The 22,106-nt window shown below is 43.0% G+C and overlaps 2 protein-coding genes across 3 annotated transcripts in view; one reads left to right on the plus strand and one right to left on the minus strand.

Annotated features, from left to right (window-relative positions):
* Positions 1–273: 273 nt before the first annotated feature.
* On the minus strand, positions 274–3,423 carry adcyap1b (adenylate cyclase activating polypeptide 1b; the record flags this gene model as incomplete). 2 transcript variants are annotated; one of them, XM_080726980.1, is made up of 4 exons in its annotated part: positions 274–460; positions 1,478–1,582; positions 2,005–2,139; positions 3,320–3,423. In XM_080726980.1, 4 exons carry the CDS (start codon positions 3,421–3,423, stop codon positions 274–276), a joined length of 531 nt encoding a protein of 176 aa, XP_080583106.1. The 2 variants fall into 2 exon arrangements, with proteins under 2 accessions (XP_080583106.1, XP_080583107.1); XM_080726981.1 differs by lacking the exon at positions 1,478–1,582.
* A 10,247-nt stretch (positions 3,424–13,670) lies between these two features.
* The window catches only part of yes1 (YES proto-oncogene 1, Src family tyrosine kinase), a 51,213-nt gene continuing 42,777 nt past the window's right edge, over positions 13,671–22,106 (plus strand). The window contains exon 1 of the mRNA XM_080726086.1: positions 13,671–14,156. The gene's annotated coding sequence lies outside the window, so the exon portion shown is untranslated. The remainder of the gene's footprint in view (positions 14,157–22,106) is intronic.

The following is a 22,106-nucleotide window of genomic DNA, read 5'->3' on the forward strand; positions in this document are numbered from 1 at the left end:
CACAAAGTATAACTGTGCGGTATCAAGTGCTTCTTCTTTTTTTTTTTGTACAAAAAGAAAAACAATATTATTATTAAAATATTCATTTTAATGGCTTTACTTCATACATAAATACATGTTTTAAAGAAACACAGGCGCATATCCACTGTTTGGTCAAGGTATAATCTGTATGAGTGTTAATAACGATTTTGGATATATACACATCAGGAGGAAATATAATTAAGGGCAGTTTGGGGCGCTCATCTTCTCGCAAACGGACGGTATTCCGGGGCGCTACAAATAGGCGAGTCGGCGTCCTTTGTTCCTAACTCTCTGTCTGTACCTTCTCCCCAGGACGGCTGCGAGGTACTTCTTGACCGCCATCTGTTTTCGATAGCGGCTGTAGCTGTCGGTGAAGATCCCGTCTGAGTGCCTCTTGGACAGGGGCTCCGACTCGTCCTCCTCCATACTGCTCTCCTCCCTGCAAAGCAACAAGCAAGAGAAAAGAAAAGAATGCGCCCCGCATGTTAAAGAAAGCCTCGTTTATTATAGCTATAGAATAGGGGCTATTTATTTATATAGTTGCGTCGCCGCTGTCGGGGGGGCTGCAGTAAACAGCAGATCTACAAGCTCACAACGCGTCGTTCGTGAGCGTTGTGGGCTTGTAGATCTGCTGTTGTTTACTGCGCGCAACACCGGCATGAATGATGCAACTACTGAGTATAAATCAACACATGACTACACTGTCTTGTCTGTAGCCTATACATTTTTATACATAACTGCATGGTGCATTTTATAGTGCGTTTTTAGTCCAGTTGACGCTGCTTAATTGGATTCCATCACACAAGTTGTCTAATAGAACCGTTAAAATGGTAAATTTGCTTATTTGCTTTGTTTGTGTATTTATTTATGTGAGTATTTATTTATTTCGTTCCGTGAAGGGCAAACGGTGGGCCTGACGTGGAACAAAACAGCGGTTTAAGCCTTTAAGTCGTCTGTTATAAATTATTAATTCACAGTGCACTGTATTATAGGTCTATAGCTGCGTGGTTTCCCTGTTCTTTGCGTTACATATAGGCCTACATTCAAGTAGTTCCAGCTCATTATTATTGGGCTATTATTATTATTATTATTATTTATTTGTATTTTGTATTATTATTAGCCTGTTGATTTATTGCTATCAGAAAAAAAACATCTATATTTCTTTTGAAAAGGGCAAGTAGTAATCTCGAACGCTATGCCACGACAAAACAAAGAAAGTACACAGCGGAACACACTGTATAGGCTATATTGTGCACGATTCGACTCTGAGCGAGGAAAACTAAAAACGACAACGAACAAAAACACCTACAGACAGAAATGAAACGAGACATAAATGTCAAAAATAATTGTGAACGACACAGTAATGCAGCGACCTGAACTCATGTGAGGGCGGCGGACAACAAGAAGGTGATGATGATGGAACGGCAGGTGTAACGCTTATAAGAAATGCCCTTACCCTACATGTATTGTCATCAGAGAATGCAGATATTGCCTCGCTGTTAACTGACCCAGGATCTCCCTCAAGGCTCTATCTAATTCTTCCTCTGCATGCCTCTCTGTTCTATAGAGATGATAAAACGCCACAAACATATGAGATCGTCAGTGACCAACAAGCGCAAGACACACAAATGATCAAAAGTAGCCTAAAATGTGCTCTCTCCCCTCCCTCTTTAAGTTAAATTAAACAATATCTACAATAGTCTCATGCTGCTGCTCTGTGCACGCATTCATTGGGATAATCAGATTTCTTTCTTAGCCATCGACCGTTTATCTCTTGGCCATAGACTGTATTTGCATCGACATTTTAGGCTACTGAATGTGAAAAATATAACATTGAACAAATAACACGAGAAACTCTGGGTTGGAAACAAAGCGAGCATAGCCTACATTATGGCAAACACAGCAGAAAGTCACCCAGGTGGATTTGCCCTGCCCCTGCATATATCCTCTATTTGAAATATAATACGAGCTATAGCGGTTTACCTCTTTTCTGGTGGGTAGTAAAGCGTGTACACGTCGTCGTCTAAGGACGGGGGGCTTCGTATAGCAATTTGATCGCTATCAAATCCCACGTCGGATAATGGATTTCCATCTTCGTCGAACGAGTCGTTTTCAAGCCTGCAAAGGGGGAAATAATATAGATAATTAATACGACGCAGATAGAATCATCATGCATAGACAATAGACATCATTGCATTTTAGTCTGCATGGGCTGGTATACAGGTTGAGAGCATTTAAGTTAAGACCATTATGACGTAAAATAAAGAAAGAATAAGAAAAAGAAATGCACGAATCCAAGGGAGGCTATATTGTGTAGACTATATGGGAGAAAACGGAAGTTTGTATTTTGTAGGATATTATTGAATTACTATCGAATAGATGATCTAATTTGTGTTAATGAATCTATACTTTCAAATGGGACAGTATATATATATATATATATATATATATATATATATATATATATATTTATATATATATTATTTTTTCTTTTTTTCTGTTAACAATGCAGACCTCATTCATTATTTAGGAAACAGGGCAAATGGGGCTGTGAATATTTTAGGGATACATAATAAAGGCCTTGCGCCAAAATCTAATAAAAGATGATTTCAGTGAAAACCACGCCTATAAATTAAGAGCTTTCAATAGGAAGGAGGGGGGAATAAAATCCCATCTTAACACATCTCATATCCAGGACAGAGCATTCCTATTCGTTTTGCCTCGTCTTGCCTTGTGACGCCACGCCACCGTCATCCCCAGGGCTATCCATTGCACTGACTGCACTCTCATTTTTAATAAGGGGAGTTCTATGTGAGCCGAACAGCAGTCCCACCGGGACAGATATTAATACCGCCCGCCATGCGATCTCCTTCTCCACCATCATTTTCCACATTAGCAGGCTAGAACACCCAACACATTGTGGAATATATTTTCCACGTGCAGTATAGGGCGAACGTTTGTTCAATGCTATATTTAAACGAATGTGCACACATGCACGTTGTGTGCATGACAGTTGTATGTACAAAAATAAGATTAAAATACAATACTATTATCGATCTCATTATAAGAATGATAATAAAAATAAACAATATTTTTCCTATATAACCCAATATTGAATTGAATCGAATCTATATCATTAAACACACACACACACACACACACACACACACACACACACACACACACACACACACACACACACACACACACACACAGTTTATCTTGTAAAAAGTAAAAACATAATAAATTAAATAAATGAAAGTATAGGCTATAGCCTATAAGACATCCATCCACCCACCTAATCTTGGGATAACTTAGTCCAATAGGTGTGCAGTAGACGCTGAAGTGCATTATGATTCCATAGATGAGCAAGACTAAAGTCGCTTTGCTCGACCTGGCCATGCTGTTAGAAAAGGAAAAAAAACACAACGTGTTACACAGGAAATCCCACTCCAAATCCATAACATTTTCAGCTTAAAACAGCTTAAAAAAAGCATAAAGGCTATGGCTATTAACCATAGCCTAAACTAATCAGTTCAATAAAACTAATTAGCTTAATATGTCCATTAGTGCTGAAATCCTATTTAGTTTGCACTGCTCTATTTGAGTCCATTCCAGAAAAGTTAAAAGATCGAATGCGACATCAAAATCCGTTTCCTTTGGGCACAGACAGTATAGTATAAAAATAAAGAAGAAAGAAAAGGGGGGAAAGAAAATACAATAAAAAATGGAGGTAAAAACGCAGGTGTCCGGGCAAAGGGGAAAAAATAAAAAATAAAAAGAAGTAGAAGAAGAAGAGGAAGAAGAAGAAGAAGAAGAAGAAGAAGAAGTAGAAAAGAATTCCATAACTTAAAATCGTGAGCTCCCATTTCTCCGAGTTTAAAAATAAATTCCTGTTGTGAAAGAAGCAGAGCTGCATGAGAAGAGGCACACATACCTAGAGGAGGAAGAGAGCAGCTGGTGGTGCTGGAGGGATGCGTGCCGGGTGCGGTTGTGTGCTAGTGTGTGTGAGAGAGATAGAGATCTTTCTCACGGCACCTCTTCTCCTCCTGATGGCTGAAGCGCCTCCGCCGGTTCCTTGTGGTCCCCTCAGTGCTGCCGGCTTGGTTTTATACACAATATTAAGTGACTAAAACCAGTCGATTGCACAATTTAAAATAATAAAAAAAATCTCAACGAGAAGAAACCATATAGTCGGTTCGTCTACATATCTTTGTTCCAAACTTTTTTTTTGTCCTGCCGGTCTGATTGCCTTGGAGTTTTATCCATGAATCGTGAGCCTTGCCTTTTTTTCAATAAGTCACATTAGGGATGGCTATAGACGTCATCAAGCCTTCCTCCCGGAATATAATAGCACGGTTCCTTCCTCATCGATGCATCCGTTAGACTCGACCCCCCACCTCCCTGCCTCCCACCCCCCTAAGATGGAACTTTTACTCACAAACTTTTTTTTTTTTCTTCTCTCTCCTCTACTTTCTCCTCCATCTAATTCTTTTGACAGGTGGTGAGCGCTACACCGTGTTTATGCACTTTACTTTACACGAAGATGACGTGACGGTCAGCATAAATAATGTTCTCCCTCACCGCGGCGACCATGCACTGCATATGCCTCCCACGCGTCATCAATAACTCCAATTAGGCTTTTATGATTATGGCTAAGCTGGGAAATTCTAGTCTTTGGGAGAAATGATGACCGTGGTTTCTGCGAACCACCACGAGTGATGATGGGAATGGGAATCCTATCAGCCTAGAGATGATCGGAGTTCAAAGGCCCGGAGGGATCGGGTGGGAGCTATCCAGTGCTGAAAACGAGTGGCTTTTTTAAACCACGTTCATTTGGCGAATATTTATATACTTATATTTACCTAATGGAGTTGGAAATGGCTTTGAATAATGACCACCGCCCTACTGGATGCCCAAACACTAGTAATTATATAGTCTAAACTGGGCACACAGTCTGATCTGAACACTGCCTACTGTGACGCAGGAGGATTAAGAGAGTTAGTGCGAATAAGTGCCTTTTTTTTAGCATAGAAATTAATGTCCGGTGATGCTATAGGCTATAGACCATCATTTTTGGTTATGAGAACATTGGTGTGTTAGGCTAAATACGAATAAGGAATTATAGGCATATGACAACTGATCAATAGGCCTATATTAAAAGTGAGCAATCGATTGACTTCATTTGACTTTCCATCAGCTGAAGAGTGCTAATGTCAAGGCATTATAGACTCTGGGAAGCCATGGACGCGCACAGGTTAGGCCAAATAGACCTAATAGTCTAGTAGCCTATGTCAGTCTATACCACTACCACAAAACGTGTCATGATGACTCATTCACGTCAGTATTTTGTTTACTCTGACGCAATATGACGAACATCACGCAGTCGCAGAGTCATTGTGGTGCCGGTGGGGGCCGATCCCACAAGTTTTGCTCCAGGACGTCGTGAATCCAATGGAGAAAAGCACCTCCTCAACCCATAATGCTTCAACTAGAATAGGCTGTTGATATCATGGCCCAAGAACTGTGCAAGGCTGAGCAAACGGCGCCATCATGTGGACAAGAGAATACCTACAAGATCCTATCTCTAAATCCTGCTGTTAAGAGTAGGCCTGCCTGGGCCTGGGGCCCCTGGGCAGCCTTGGGCCTCGTGATATGATGACATTTATTGTGGGCTCGCCTGGAAGGCGAGCACACGTATGTTATCTTCATTATTTATATACTATACTATACTATACTATATACTATACTATACTATACTATACTATACTATACTATACTATACTATACTATACTATACTAGTCAGTATCTCCTCAAAACTTTGGCGTGATTCAACTCCTACACACTTACACCTTTCAACACCATTCAAATGGTTATGTGTTCAGCTTACTGAGGACACGTGTGCTTGTATTTTTCGTTTTGAAATGTTTTGTAGTATAAATATAAAAATATTTAACTTTAAGCACCCAATGCATTTCCAATGGGTTTAGTGGGTCTGAACAGAGTGGAGAGGAGTATCCAGCACTCCACAGTTGGGGGGGACATATTTTGACCAGCCCACATTGGCCGTGCGCGAAGCGCACGGTTCGCGCGCGGCCGAAAAAAAAATCGGTTATTTTATGTTCAAAAACGGTTATAAATCGGTTATTTTTTGCCTTTGGATATTTTGGGTTGATTTACTGCTGGTTCTTCAACTTAGAGGTAATCTATTAGATCAATAGATATCAGATCACCATCAGACACACACTACTAGCATGAACTTACTTGGCTTCATCATCAAACTCTTCAGTCTTGGAGCCTAGAGTAATCCCATTTCCTGATTCCCAGCACCAAACATATCCTTAATGTTTTTACATTTTGCAGCAACTTCTATTCTTTTTTGCTTTTTTCTCTCTCTCTCCTTCTCAGCACCCCCCTTTCTTTTTACCCCCCGCATTTTCCTCCTCAAAACCCTCAGAATTCTCTCTGCATTCAACAGTTGGTTTGTTTGAGTGAAGGAGTGATGATGAACCACCTGTGTTCAATGCTGCTGATAGCTGATTTATTAACACACGGGACACAGGTATGGGGGAGGGGAGAGGAGGCCTCTTCCTTGTCAGTACTGAGTGAGTGAGCTGGAGCAACTGATGGCCCAATGAATGTGATTGGCTGCTGCCAGTCAGCAACGGCCCTCTCTCCACTGCACCGGCCCACTTCCCCCCCCAGCCTGGGCAGCCCACCCTGGGCTGCAGCCCACCCTGGGCTGCCCACCCTGGGCTGCAGCCCACCCTGGGCTGCCCACCCTGGGCTGCAGCCCTCCCTGGGCTGCCCACCCTGGGCTGCAGCCCTCCCTGGGCTGCCCACCCTGGGCTGCAGCCCTCCCTGGGCCGCGGGCCCGCAGCCCACCTTGGGCCGCAGCCCACCTTGGGCTGCAGGCTGCAGCCCACCCTAGCGCAGCCCACTCTGGGCTGCAGCCCACCCTAGCGCAGCCCACCCTGGGCTGCAGCCCACCCTAGCGCAGCCCACCCTAGCGCAGCCCACCCTGGGCTGCAGCCCACCCTAGCGCAGCCCACCTTGGGCTGCAGCCCACCCTAGCGCAGCCCACCCTAGCACAGCCCACCCTAGCGCAGCCCACCTTGGGCTGCAGCCCACCCTAGCGCAGCCCACCCTAGCGCAGCCCACTCTGGGCTGCAGCCCACCCTAGCGCAGCCCACCCTGGGCTGCAGCCCACCCTAGCGCAGCCCACTCTGGGCTGCAGCCCACCCTAGCGCAGCCCCCCCTGGGCTGCAGCCCAGCACCCTGGGTTGCAGCCCACCCTAGCCCTGTTATAAATCAGCCACTGACTAGCATGAACTAGCATTTGAGACACACACACTTTACAGTGCTCTAACTGAAACTCTGGACTCACTGGTCTCATTTCTATCCATAAACCCTTGGATATATAATAACCCCCAGGGGTCCACGGACCCCCGCGGACCCCCGCGGACCCTTTTGCCCCCCCCCCCCCCCCAAAAAAAAAGATTTTTTTTTTTTTTTTTTTTTTTTTTTTTTTTGGGGGGGGGGGGGCGGCGGCCCGGGGGGGACTTGTCCCCCCCGTCCCCCCCATTAGATACCCCCCTGGGAGAGAGAGGATAATATACCCATGTTTATGTTAAGGCGCTGTGGCTGCAATGTTCACACTTCAGATATATGCTATTTATATCATTGAGTTCACACAGGTCTGCTCTCTGATTTGATCCAAATATCTAAGCTGTGTGATGTATATATTCTGAGTTAAAACTATAAATATCTATAAATGTCCTTCTCCACTCTACTGATTGACACAGCTGCGATTAAAGGCCTGTCTGTCATTGGCTGTTCTGTGGTGCTGCAAAGTAATCAAGTACATTTACTCAAGTATATACAAGTACTTGTACCGACAGTACAATTTTGAGGTACTTTTACTCTACTTTCCATTTTTGTTACTTATACACTACTATAAATACAGCATTTGACAGCTTCAGTTACTTGTTACTTTGCAGATTTTATTATTAATAAAAAACATAGATGGACCACTTAATACTGTAATCCTATGAAGTTGATCTACAATGTGCAGTGTTGTGAGCTTGTAGATGAAAAAGTTATGTTTATGAAAAAAGTAAGGTACAGTAAAGTACAGTACAGTAAGGTACAGTAAGGTACAGTAAAGCACAGTACAGTAAGGTACAGTATAGTGTACAGTAAAGTACAGTAAAGTGCAGTAGAGTACAGTACAGTAAGGTACAGTACAGTAAGGTACAGTAGTGTACACAGTCAAGTACAGTACAGTAAGGTACAGTAGAGTACAGCGAAGTACAGTACAGTAAGGTACAGTAAGGTACAGTACTGTACAGCACAGTAAGGTACAGTACAGTAAGGTAAAGTACAGTAAGGTAGGGTACAGTACAGCACAGTAAGGTACAGTACAGCACAGCACAGCACAGTAAGGTACAGTAAGGTACAGTACAGTAAGGTACAGTAAGGTACAGTAAGGTACAGTACAGTACAGTACAGTACAGTACAGTACAGTACAGTACAGTACATACACACACAGGGTATAGCTGCTCAGATTCACCGCTCCACTTCGAACAGGCCGGACTGGGCCCGTCAGTAAAATGAAAGAGAGCATTGCCTGGGACCTTGACACCTTTTACTATTATTTTTTGGGTGGAAGCGAGCCCACACTGTTTCGAAGGAAAAGTATTTCTAGTTAAAACTAGAGGTTCGGGCCACTTAGTATCCGCTGATATGCCAATATATACAGAGATATCTGTATCTGTCAATCCTTGTTCCTTTCATGACCCTATGGAAATCTCTGTACTGTACTTTATATTCCGTCCTTGTCTTTTTTATGGCCATATAGCCTATATATGGAGATCCCTGATGTCATCAGTATATGCCCATATATGCTCCCTTTTGAGCCCCTTGACTGATTTGTTTGCTACTGATGTAACAGAGGTGATCCGAACCTCCCCACCCGGCTTCGAACCCGGGTCTCCCGCGTGAAAGTCCAATATCTTAACCATTACCTCAAAGGAATATCCCTATGGAACGAGGGCAGATACTAGACTTTTGAGGCTTCAGGCTGGGGCTGCGACTCTCTCCGCCACACTGATAACATGATGACACTTAGACACACTCCATATTTGGGTGTAGCTGCATTAGGAACTCCTTATATGGATATGGCTGACATTGGCTGAGTCATGGTGATATGAGTGTGACAAAGTAGTCCACCGGCTGGTCTTCCCTTAAGCTAATTTTAATACGTATATAGGTTAACTCTCAAATGACACAACAGTGGCCCTGGCCGTCCTGTTGGGCACCTTTATTTAGCATATCCTGTAAATAATTTAGATGATTGATTGATTGATTGATTGATTGATTGATAAATACTGTATTAGCAGTTCACATAGGAAAAGCCCAAGACACTGACAGTACAGTTTAGATACAAGGTCTTACCCAAGAAAGCACTACGGCTTGTTTACATTGGGGTCCTTTGCACTCATTTCATTGATAGTGGAAATAGCTGATCTACAAGCTCACAGCGACGCGTTGTGAGCTTAGAGCTGCTATTTCCACAATTTTTGAAAATGTTTGAAAATATATGAACATTTTTCAACACGGAAACGATTATGACAAAATAATTGCGATTAATATGTCAAATAATTGGGATTATGTCAAATAATTGGGATTATGTCAAATAATTGGGATTATGTAATAATTGTGACAGGCCTATGATTGATTGAAGACTTTATTAGAGGTTTGAAAGGTACAGGACAGTACAGTTCACAAGGTCAGCTAAAAGGATAAACACCAAAAGAAAGCTTTTAGGCTTGTTTAAATTGGGGTCCCTTTTTACAATTCAGGCTACTCATACAACAACAACATTAAATGACAGGCAAATAAAACACAGTAGGCCTACTATGCAAAAGATATCATCATAAGACAGTCACAAAAAAAAGGTATTTAGGCCTACTAGTTGAAAGGTCAAGGGCAGGGCCGGACTGGGACATAAATTCAGCCCTGGCACCTTGGCCCAGACCACAACGCATCGAGGTAGCGGCACGTTGTGGGCTTGTATGCTGTTAAATGTCTGGGTGGGACTCCTGGGCCACAGTAGCCTGTGATTGGGCTACTAGTCCGGTATTCAGATGATAGACAAGCCAGTGGACCAATCATGTGATGTCTCTCTGCTCTGTGGGCCGGTGCTACTGAAGGACTGGCCCTCTCCACTTAGTGGTCCACAGGCCCACTTGTATAGTCGGCCCAGCGGGTATATGCCCGTTATGCCATATGCCCAGTCCACCTCTGGTCAGGGGAGGTAAGGATAGCCTTTTGTCTTTTTGTTTCGAGTTGTAGCCACCTGTAAGTGACATTAAAGCGGTTTTAAAGGAGGGTAGGGATTTACACTCCTGTGTGGCCGTCGGTAGGTCATTCCACATTTTTGTGGCATAGCAGGAGAATGCATTTAACCGACGTGATTTGTGGAGCTGCCTCTGGTGTTTTTGTGAACATCCTTGAAGTTTTGGAAGTATTTTGTCAGGTACATGGGATATCTTAGTGGTGTAGTGTATCTTGCACACCAGGCCCATTGCAATATGTTGTAGCTACCATGAGCCAACCCACACAAAATGATCAGGGGTAAGGTGAGCCCGAGATGAAAGGTTAAGCAGTACCTGTTTTTAAGGCCTTTGAGGCGCTGCGATACCATACGATACCATGCAATACCATTTTTGGCACTGCGTTGATATAGTTCCTAATGTTTGAATGACTGGACCATTGTAAGTGCTTTTAGTTTGCAATATGCTTAGAAAAGTGCTATAAAATTGCAATCCATTATTGAAACTTTAAGTACTACTATTTTTGTTGTGTTGTGTCTTTTTCAACTGTTCTCGACACTTTTTTTACTTTGTTTGCTCTGTATGGTTGATTCTCCTGTATATTGTTGATTCTTCTTTCTTGTTTGTTTTTATCGCTCGGCTGTACACAACAGTCCTTTTTCTTTCTCTTACTTATCTATCTATCTATCTATCTATCTATCTATCTATCTATCTATCTATCTAGCTATCTATCTAGCTATCTATCTATCTATATACGTGGACTCCATAGAAAAAGATTGAATACTTTATTAGAGGTTTGCTTATAGGAGAAGCAAAGCACATAGAGTTCAGATACAAGGTAATAGGATTTTAACCCAAGAAAGCACTATGGAGTGTTTACATTGCGGTCCTTTTGTACCCAAAGGGATAGTTAAAGGGATAGTTCAGCCAAGCCAACAATTTGATGACCGACAGCGGTTCCCTATGGAGACTCAAAGGAGACTTTTTGTGTCTCCATAAACCACTGCTGGTTTCTATCCCTTTAATCCGTCACTGCGGCGGTGGTGCTAATGCAATACATACTGGTCCTGGTCGTCAAATATAATTGACGAATAAAACAAAAATCATCTTTCATGCTGTTGCGCCTTCTTATCAACAGCCTATGGATATGCCATAGGCTGCATATCCAGAACTGCCAATATAATTGATCATGCCCATATATGGGACCAACCAACTTCAAACTCAGAGTGACACCTTAAAATATACAATATGAAACCACAAATCAACATATATTGATCACACTGATGTCATCAATATGATGTCATAGACTGACACCAAATTTGGCCATGCCTCACACGTAACCTTATACAGTATAAGGGCATACATGGGACAAAGACAGACAGATACACATCTCCATATATGAGAAAAGGGACACAGACAGACAGACAGACAGACAGACAGACAGACAGACAGACAGACAGACAGACAGACAGACAGACGGGCAAGAGGGGGGGCGGGCAAGCGAGAGAGAGAGAGAAGTGGAGCTGAGCGGAGCAGTGTATCGAATTACAACAGAGGGAGGTTGGCTAGGACCAAGCCCCCAGAACGGCTTGTAAATGTTGAAGCGGCCGCCCTACTGGCCAAAGCTGGAATTTCAGGCGGGGTGAAACATACATGCACGAGCATATGAGCGCGAACCTGGGGTCTACAATAGGGTTCAATGGACGTCGACGTCGTTCGTGACGTCATAGCGTGACGTTTGGCCCCACTAGATAGTGGGGCCATTCCCCAGAATGCACCTGGATTAGCTACATGCTAGCACGTAGCCGTTGCTTCAAAACGCCACTGAGCACTTGCATTGAAATGATAGTGGGGGCGGGGCTCGTCCGCTCTCTATTTTATAGTTTAGTTTACTTTATTGACACAAATGTATAAAACATTGGGTCCAAACAATAATCGAAAACCCATTAATAAAAAACTTTAAAAAGTACAAATTACAATACATTAAAAAACAACACAAAACACAAAATCCCTTGAATCAAACAACCAAAACTTTCTGTTGCTCCAAAAGTGACAGGCAGGCATGCAGCATACGCAAAGTTTCTCTGTTAGTTGCCGCAAAGAGTGAGCTCAGATCATCAAACTCAAGTCCATACTTTCTTCTGATGTCCTGTGTGAGGGGACACACTAGTATATGCTGTTCATTTTGTATACCAGTCTCACATTGACATGTACGCTGTTCAGGTGGTATGCGACTCCACCTTCCCATCTCCACACGCAGTCTATGAGAGGACAACCGAAACCGTGTAAAGGTTATCCTCAAATAGTCCTCAATGTAAGGTGTACTACTGGTGCTTGTGTAGAGTGGATGGACAGATAAATCTGGGTCCTAGCCATACATACTCTATGGCTAGGACTGATCACGTGGCACACGGAGTTCTTAACCGGAAGTGCGTCCGGCGGTCAAATATGTCCGACCGGAAACGTGCACTGCGCCACAATAGTTCCGCCACAATAGTTCCCCCCCCAAAACATTTTTATTTTTTATTTTTTTTTAACTTTTTATTTTTTTGATTTTTTTCTTTTTTTTTTTTACTTTTTTTTTTCAAAAAACTTTTTTTTTTTGAAAAAAAAAAGTGTTTTAGTAAAGAAGCGGGCGTGGACTCTAGATGTGAGCGGCCCGAAGGGCCGCGAACCTCTAGTACATTAAACTAAAGGTAGCTATTACTAATGTAGTGTGCACTTTAGTCAGTAGGGGTCAGCAAATCAATTTGAAATAATTACGATGCATATTTTTGTTCATATTCATGGTTCAGTAAACAGTGTCTCTCTTAACTCTCTAAAAAACTGACATTTTCAAGTCAGGATAGCAATTCCACCCCTCCTGGAAAACTTGATTTTATACCCACCTGAAAGTTTATTTAGTTTATTTAGAGACAGGGAGACAGACCCCTGTTTGTGAACAAACACCCTAAATCAATTTCTATCAGAATATATGCCTAGAGCTGTGACTTTTTAACCAAAAACAAATAACGACATAATTTAAAGTAAAAAATAAAAAATAAAAAAATAATAATCTCTTACACAGTACCTCAGAAAGCCTGTGGTGGGGAGTCATTTCGATGTTGCAGTAACACAAGCCACTAGAGGGCGCCAAATGTCTGCCTATTGCACAAGAAATTGGAGAAGGTTCAACGGTTAAGTCACATTGTGGGTATTTGTCTGTATATTCTAGGTGTAACCTAACCTCATTCTTCGTCTAAGATCGAATGCTTAGTTTGCATCATTACTTAACCATTCGAGGGTAACGCTCATGCTGTCCAAATCTCAGTCTGTAATGTATGTCGGCCATATTGGACTACAGTTGTGCATGGGGCACAAGGGAAAGCCATTCAATAGGGAATGATTCCTCCTTTGGTCTCATCGGCTCCAGTCCTCGCTGTAGGCTGTAGTGGCTATTGTTATGTTGCTCTCAGCGCAGCCGGCTTCCCCACTCGCTGTTCTCAGGCCGTGATTTGTGGTTAATTGACCATTTTGCGCGGCGTTTTATCGCTTTATAATCCGGAAAGTGGGAAGCGTTATCAATTGGAATTGTATGCGGATCTAGTGGATCTCAACAGAAGATTTGGAGTGGTAAAGTCCACCGTCTGGAGCTGGGAGTCGGTATGGGACAGATCGAGGACTGATTCCACGTTCAACAGCTTGTGTCGGGTCGATCCGAGTGATTCCTTGCGGATTGTACGATAAAATTCGTGGAAGAAAAGACCGGAGGACGCATGTAGCCCAAATACAACACAGGAAAAAGTTAGTTTCTAAAGGTAAGAGACACCTAGAACATATCATGTGTTATTTATTTGTTAAGTTACGTATGCAAGGCCTTTTCGTACTTGTCTTGGGGGCAATGAATCGGAGAAAGTTGGGACAAAGATCAAGAGTTCTCACAGCATGTTGTTAGCTACTTTGTAACAATGCGTTATCTTGTAACAATTGGTTATCTTTGCGTTTTAAAGCGCGTACTGTCTGTGGGGATATAAACACGTCATAAACACAGCAGCAGCGAATGGCAGGATTCCTTCGACTTCTGACAAATTTACATGCAAAAATGCGTACATGTGTTTCTTCAATTCCACACAAGTTTAAAGTACACACACACACACACACACACACACACACACACACACACACACACACACACACACACACACACACACACACGGATGTGTTGTGTTGATGCAGGCCCTAGTTGTGGCCAGTGGTGTAGGCTAAAGTAACTTGTAGGTAGTAGGGTACATTTACGTCTGGTCTAGTCAGTTTTGAGGTAGGCCTATTTGTACTTGACTTGGGTATTTCCGATTATCCAGTACTTTTACTTCTATACTCCACTACATCTCAAAGGAATACTTCATACTCCACTACAATTACTTGACAACTTTAGTTAGCCTACTAGTTACTTTGTAGATTTTGATTAGTAGCCTATTACAAAAATTTCGGTCATTTGAAAATATACTATCTACAAGCGACGCATTCAGAGATTGAAGACCAGCTATATTTTCCATAGATTTGTTTACATGTGATACCTTGTGAAACATGACTTTCTGCATTATGAGTAGGTAAGACCTACTTTAATACTTTTGGTACTTTTAATAGGCGACATTTTGATACCAATACTTTTGTACTTTTACTCAAGTAGGCCTACATTTAGAATTCCGTGATTTGACTTGCAAGAGAGTATTTCTATATTGTGGTAATTTTACTTGGGTAAAAGATTCTTTTTCCACTGTCAGTGCCTACTACTGCCTAGTTGTAGGACACATCAAGACATCATTGCTTGCCTTGCTCCCCAAGTAGATAGGATGCTACAACGTGCCAGTAAATAGACAAATAATATACCCATGTCAACTTGTCAAGTAAAACAAAACTAAAATCTTCAACTGAAATGAGCGACTCCATAGCATTTGAGTGCTGGACTGGTATGTAGTTGAGTGGAAAGTGGAAACTGTTTGAGTGGAGAAGAAAGAGAGTGGACTGTGATGTCAGGACTGAGTGTGAGCAGGACTGTGATGTTTACACGTAGTGTGTGTGTGTGTGTGTGTGTGTGTGTGTGTGTGTGTGTGTGTGTGTGTGTGTGTGTGTGTGTGTGTGTGTGTGTGTGTGTGTGTGTGTGTGTGTGTGTGTGTGACACACACTGTGACTGTGTGTGGGGGGTGGGGGGGTTAGAGTGGGCACATATCCATAGTAGCGCTTGGGCTCATGTGCCATAGTAATCCCTCTCCATGGTGGTAATCCTCTGCGAGTAGGCTACAACCTGGATACACACACACACACACACACACACACACACACACACACACACACACACACACACACACACAGCTGGAGTGGACGGTGACTGGAAGCCTTGCCTTGCTGGCACAGTGGAGTGAGGAGCCCTAACAGGTGGTGTTGGCTGGGCAACGGGGACTAAAGCCTCCAAATGGAGTCATGAACAATCATAGTACCATCCTTATTCTCATCAGAACACCACTTCTATTGGAATGGCATCTGATCTTTAAAAAAAATGCAGATATATGCACAAACTAGATGGCTAGATTTCCAACAACAAGCATGGACTCATAGCCTTGGATCAAGACGGTCATCGGTCATATGACTTGTATCAAGGCTAGGACTCATACTGCACATTTGAATAATACCACAATATTCTGGCAGACGCAACCAACATCATAAGTGTAAGCGGCAGAGAATGTTCAAAAGAATGAATGCAATGCTTTGGTGTCCACACATTCATATTTACTATGTATATTGATTTCATGTTCAATAATGTTGTTGTCCCTCTTCCGTGCTGGTTTAGTGAAATGAGAGGAGAAGGATTTATATACTGTGTACGTGTAGTACTCCGAAATAGCAGATCTACAAACTCACAGCGCATCGCATCTGCGAAACGTTGTAACCATGTAGATCTATTTTTGGTACAGGACAAGAACAAATCAGGCTTTCTCTCCCTAGTAGTCTCACTAGTCTAGGCTTTGACAGGCACAGCAGGTGGCCCCTGAGTTATGAATGGGTTCGGAAGGAAGTCCCCCCCCCACCACTAGCCCCCTCTACTTACTCAGATAGGCAGAGATGGCAGGGTGCCCTGACGATAAGACCCTGCTACTACTATGCCATGGAGAGTGTGCCAGTCAGTGTGATTACTGAGTTACATTGTGGTATAGAGCAAGGTTCCCCAATTCGTTTTCCCCAAGGGCCGAATCATGTCTTGGGTACCAAGCCGAGGGCCACAGCATTGCAGGGGGCGACGGTGGCCGTCGTTGTCGGGTGAAAACCTTGTATGTCCAAAACTGTTCGTTTTGCATTTATCATTTTAAAATTGATTTAAACTAGTGAAAACAGCCGATCTACAAGCACACAACGCCTGTGTGCTTGTAGATCGGCTGTTTTCACAACTTTTGTGAGACGGCCTTGAATGATGAAGCAGGGCTTTACTTTGCGAAAGAACGTACAAATTTGGAGACATGAGGTTTCCACCTGACAACGACAATATACTAGTGTTGTTGCTGCTCTTATACCACCATTATTACTGTGGTTGGTGGGGGCCAGACGGTAGCCCCCCACGTGCCGCAAATGGCCCGCGGGCCGCCTTTTGGGGAACTCTGTTATAGAGACACTAAGGGCTGCATCACCAAAATGTAACTCTGTAACTGTAAGTTACATTTACAGTTATAAGACTGGCACACACTCTGTGGCACTAAGGCATAGCCCCTCCTAAAGTTAGGGAACCCTGATTGATCATGTTCATTAATCCCTGGAGAAGACCTCTGTTTGGTCAAAACGTTGGTTTCTTGAATAAAAACAAACAAAACGGGAACCTTCGAGCAACCTTCTTTTTTCATGTTTAATCCTTTGCACCGTGGTCAGCAGACTCGGCACCTCTGCAATATTGTTGTGCGCCCTTCCTGTCTGTCTGTCTGTTTGGCAAATTGGCACTAAGGCTTTTCATGCCCAATCTGGGAACCCATTCGGTTCCCTCTGGAGCATCACCTCCTTTTTTTGTGTAGAAACAGGAACTCAGTTTGGCTCCTCCCCTGACTCCTCTTCCTCCGGCAGGGTGCTTCTGTGTCTATTCCTACTAAAAACAACAATGTCAACACGCACTCTGGATTCTCTATACCTTTAAGTCAGCTGCATGCCATTACTCTTTGTTAAAATGTGCATGAAGTGAATAAGTGATAAAACCTTCTGATCAAGGAGAGTGATAGAATACAGAGATAGTAGTGAAGAACTGATGTGATTAAAGCAAAACAATGATCCTTTAGAGTAGAGTAGCCTTGGCTAGTACATTATTTACTTTTTTACTTATTACATTATTGATAGTTTTTGTCATTTTCATTGATTTTTGAAAGGTTCCATGTGAGTATTTTGAAGCTATGTTTCATGACGACAACAACTGTAGAGGAGGCAGTCCTGAGTAACTGCAAACATTACACAAGACGTAATTATGCTCAAAGGTTGCAAGGCCTCTCCCAGAACACCCAGAGGTTGCAACTTATCTGATTAGTCAGAATGTGGGCTCAAGTCATGCTTGTTCTTGTTGGGTGGCTCACGCAAACCTTATATGGCTGTCATAATGTATCCCATTAACTTACAGTAGAGCACCTCCTGTGCCATTAGATCTTATTAAAACCCTAAATAGCCGACCTTCGTGCTCAGTTGTTAGCTTGTTAGATCTGCTATATTATTCCAAATGTTCCCCTATGTTCGCTGAATACTGGCGTATGACATGCCCAGAATAGGGACGCTAGTGTTCAGGTTAACAGAGTTGGTTCTGTAGAACTGCACAAACATGTGAAGAGACAAACTAAATTAATGTTGTTATTGAATCATTAGGTATCAACTGACTCTTTCAACTTCAAGGCCTTTCCCCATGGCTTGTTTTCAGAGATCAAGAATGGACTATAGATACATTCTGTCACACTTTAATTTTGCACTCAATTTCAGGGGTTTTGTTACTTTCAACATTTGCTGGCACATAACAACCACTAATCTTTTCCCCACTAATCTGACCATCATGATGATAGCATAGCAACAAAATGAACCTGTGATGCGACTATTTTAGGCAGAGTATCTAGGCTGTCATTCTGTTTCTCATTGTTAATCTCAAGCTGTTCAGGGTAGAAATGCTTCCCCATCATTCCACCTTGTTAACAGGCATCATGCCTGATGCCTGTGGTCTTGGCACCACGCTGTGTTCCCTTCTGATCGTACAAACGTGTTGCTATTTTTGACAATCTGACCTGACAGACTCAACATTGAAGTTGTCATGGAAGACAGTATTTTCAATAGGCTATTGTTGAAAAATGTATAAAATGTACCGTTGGCTGTCATGTCTAGGGAGGGGGGAGAGAGCGACTGAGCAAATTACAGACAGCGGTCTGCTACATCATCAGCCACCAGATGCTGACACTGTTTGTTACATGTCATGCCTGATGCCTCTGATTATGGAATGCTGGAATCAGGGCTCCAGACCAACCTTTTTCACCAACGTCCCAGGACCATCCCAAAATACTAATTTAACCGTCCCCAAATGAATGTAATCTGTTCCAAAAACATTATAAAAAAAATATAGATCAATAAATTAATGTAGGCTATTAGTATTGTTGCGACCATAGGTCACAAGTTTACTATGAAAACCGGCAGATCTTGTCCACGTATCCGTGTATCTCTGAAGGTCACGCCTGACACTGTGGTTCCCCTGACACATCACTGTGACATCACAGGTGATATCACAGGTGACATCACCTATGTAAAAGTTCATATATGGGTTCTAATCCCTTTTATGCCCATATATGAAGATCCCTGGTGTCATCAATATACATCACTGGCCAGATGGCCAAGACATGGCCCATATCTGTGTTGCTGGTTCAGATAGGAATCTCCAGGTGTGGGCATAAAAGGGATTGAATGTTGTGATGTCATGGGAACCACTCTAACAGAATCCCTTTTATGCCCATATAGGCCTATGGAGATCCCTGATGTCATCAATATTAAGCCCATATCTAACAAGACTTCATATGGGAATGCCTTTATATGGAGGAAGACATCACATATCTGTGTGGCTGGTTCAGACAGGGATTTCCATGTATGGGCATAAAAGGGATGTACCATATACAGTACATGGATCTCCATATATGGGTACCAGGGGTCTCCATATATGGGTAACTAATACGTGTGTGTGTGTGTGTGTGTGTGTGTGTGTGTGTGTGTGTGTGTGTGTGTGTGTGTGTGTGTGTGTGTGTGTGTGTGTGTGTGTGTGTGTGTGTGTGTGTGTGTGTGTGTGTGTGTGTGTGTGTGTGTGTGTGTGTGTGTGTGTGTGTGTGTGTGTGTGTGTGTGTGTGTGTGTGTGTGTGTGTGTGTGTTTACATTATTTCTGTTTACTTCATATCGTTGTTGTTGTTGTTTGGCCGGCCTTGCTGCCCTGGCATTTGGCTTTTGTGTTCTCAAAAGCTGATAACATCATGGCAAGTGGCCTTGCCCGTAAAATGAAATGCCAGGCCTGGCTGGTGTGAGATATGATCTCCTGGACAACACATTTCAATGTAAAATTGATGATAAATGTGACCACTTCTGTATCTCAGTCACTTCTCTCTTTTTAATCTTTTTGTCATCAGCATCCTCCCATAGAGGGTATAAGGAAACTGATCAAGATGTCTTAACTTATTAATTCCTTAAGCCTCTGTGCAGATACTATAGTTTGGTCTGGTACTGTAGGATGTCATGTTGGGGCCATTTAGTTTGTCAGCGGATTCCTCACGACTCGCGTCAGTGCAAAGTTAAACACACTTGCAATTCTCCAGAATTGCACCTGTCTAGTTATTGTCTCTGCCAGGCCGAAAACGAAAGTCATGGAGACTGTTTTGCACCCTGTCCGTCTGCCTGTTACCACATACCAGCTAATCTCCGGCACCGTTGGCCCGGTCGCTGCCAAACTGTAGTGTGCACACACACTCCCTGGATGTCAATTCAGAACCTCTGCCCCACATTTTTCACTATGCGGCCAATTTTTGCAAAACACATTTTATGACGGTACTCCTACAGATTTTAAAGATCACACAAATCAGTACACAGTATCTCTATTTCTATAGTCATGTGTTCATGGACTGTGGTCCGTGGACTCCATGAACATGGATCTGTCCGATTTTCCATCCTGATTGGCTTTGCTTCCAAAGTTTGTAGGACTGCTCTGTTTTGAACAAAATCCCTCATTCAGCGCAGCGCGTGATTTTGGTGAAACACGCACATTTCCACTAGGTCGAGGAACAAATGCCACTCCTTTCACATTGGCCTCAGCCCTGTCATAGTGTCACCAGCAGATCGACATTTGCAAAACATATTTTTTGAACAAAATGCTTCAAATCATGAATGCAGCACCCGATTGGCGTGGAAGAACAGATCTACAAGGCAAGCCCACAACGTGCTGCAGCCTGATCCTATGCCCTAGAGGATAGGTGGAATTTGAGTCCTGCAAGCCCGTCGGGACCCGACCATGGGCTTGGGCCGTTTCTGTATTTCACCAATGGGCCTAAAAGGCCGGGCCGGGCTCAGAACCAGGCTCGGAACATTTTGTGCTGTGAATTTCACCCTAGACTAGAGCATGTCATGAGTATGTTAGCCAATGAGCCGATGGTTTTTCTAGACACAAGACTGTCACACAGAAACTTTGTGTGTCTGTCTGTGTACACAGCGAGACAAGCAAAGTAGGAGCAGTACTGTAGAATTGCCGTCATTTCCTGTAATTCTTATTGATTACCCGACCGGGACGTGTCTTTATTTTAATCAGAGAGCACAGCTAAAGGGCTGTACATACTGTCTCCAACAACCGAACATTTCGTCAGAAAGTTACGACTTTCTGACGTGGACATGCGTGCAGCTTTACAAACTCAAATTCGAGGTAATCCTTTTCAGAAGTTGCGACTGATGTCATTTGACACACAATGGTGTGATTTTACTTTCACATCCTTGTATTTTTTCCATTCATTTGTAGTGTAGGGTTTTATATGGGGGTGGGATGGTGAGGCGAGCAATTAGCAGATACCCCACATTTACCCCCACATTTCACAGCCTAATGTTGGCAGACTGTATGAGATACATGTTTCTGAATTACTGCTGTCTGTAGAGACATCTTGCTAAAAAAGACAACTTGTGTTTGATCAAAGGACTGCTCATTTACATCTGTTTACATGACCCATTTGGGTGCCTCTGGCAACAGGCCTGACTCATTAACATTTCAGATCTTTGGCGTTAGCATGTGCATAGATTAAATCAATAGTCCAGGCCATAGAGAGAGAGAGCTGTTGGGAGTGTCCAGGGGTGTTGTTGGCTGGATTATTCATGAAGCTTTCCCGGAAGAGAAAGATCCCATGATTGGCCGCTAGTTGCGCTGTTTTTTCTCCACTGGACCTCATTCATTTTCCTCTTTGATTTTCTAACCTTAATAAACATCGTCATAAATACTTTATGGTTCCTGTCGCTAGTGAAAAACTGCCTTTCAGTTACCATGATATGCGTTTTGTGCAAATATGGTCCCATTTATGTTAAAATTGATGATAACTGATACCAGCCGGCTGTGTTCTTCTTCGTGTGCTGTATTTCGGGAGGCTCCAACCACATTCTCCCATGTATCCCACTATCCCTGCGGTTGCACGTGACCGGCGTAGCATTCCTTATGATTCCTGGGGTACCATTCAAACAATGATGGCGACACCCATACAAGG

The sequence above is a fragment of the Nannobrachium achirus genome (genome assembly GCF_963921795.1).
Source record: "Nannobrachium achirus genome assembly, chromosome: 5".
Taxonomy (NCBI): domain Eukaryota; kingdom Metazoa; phylum Chordata; class Actinopteri; order Myctophiformes; family Myctophidae; genus Nannobrachium; species Nannobrachium achirus.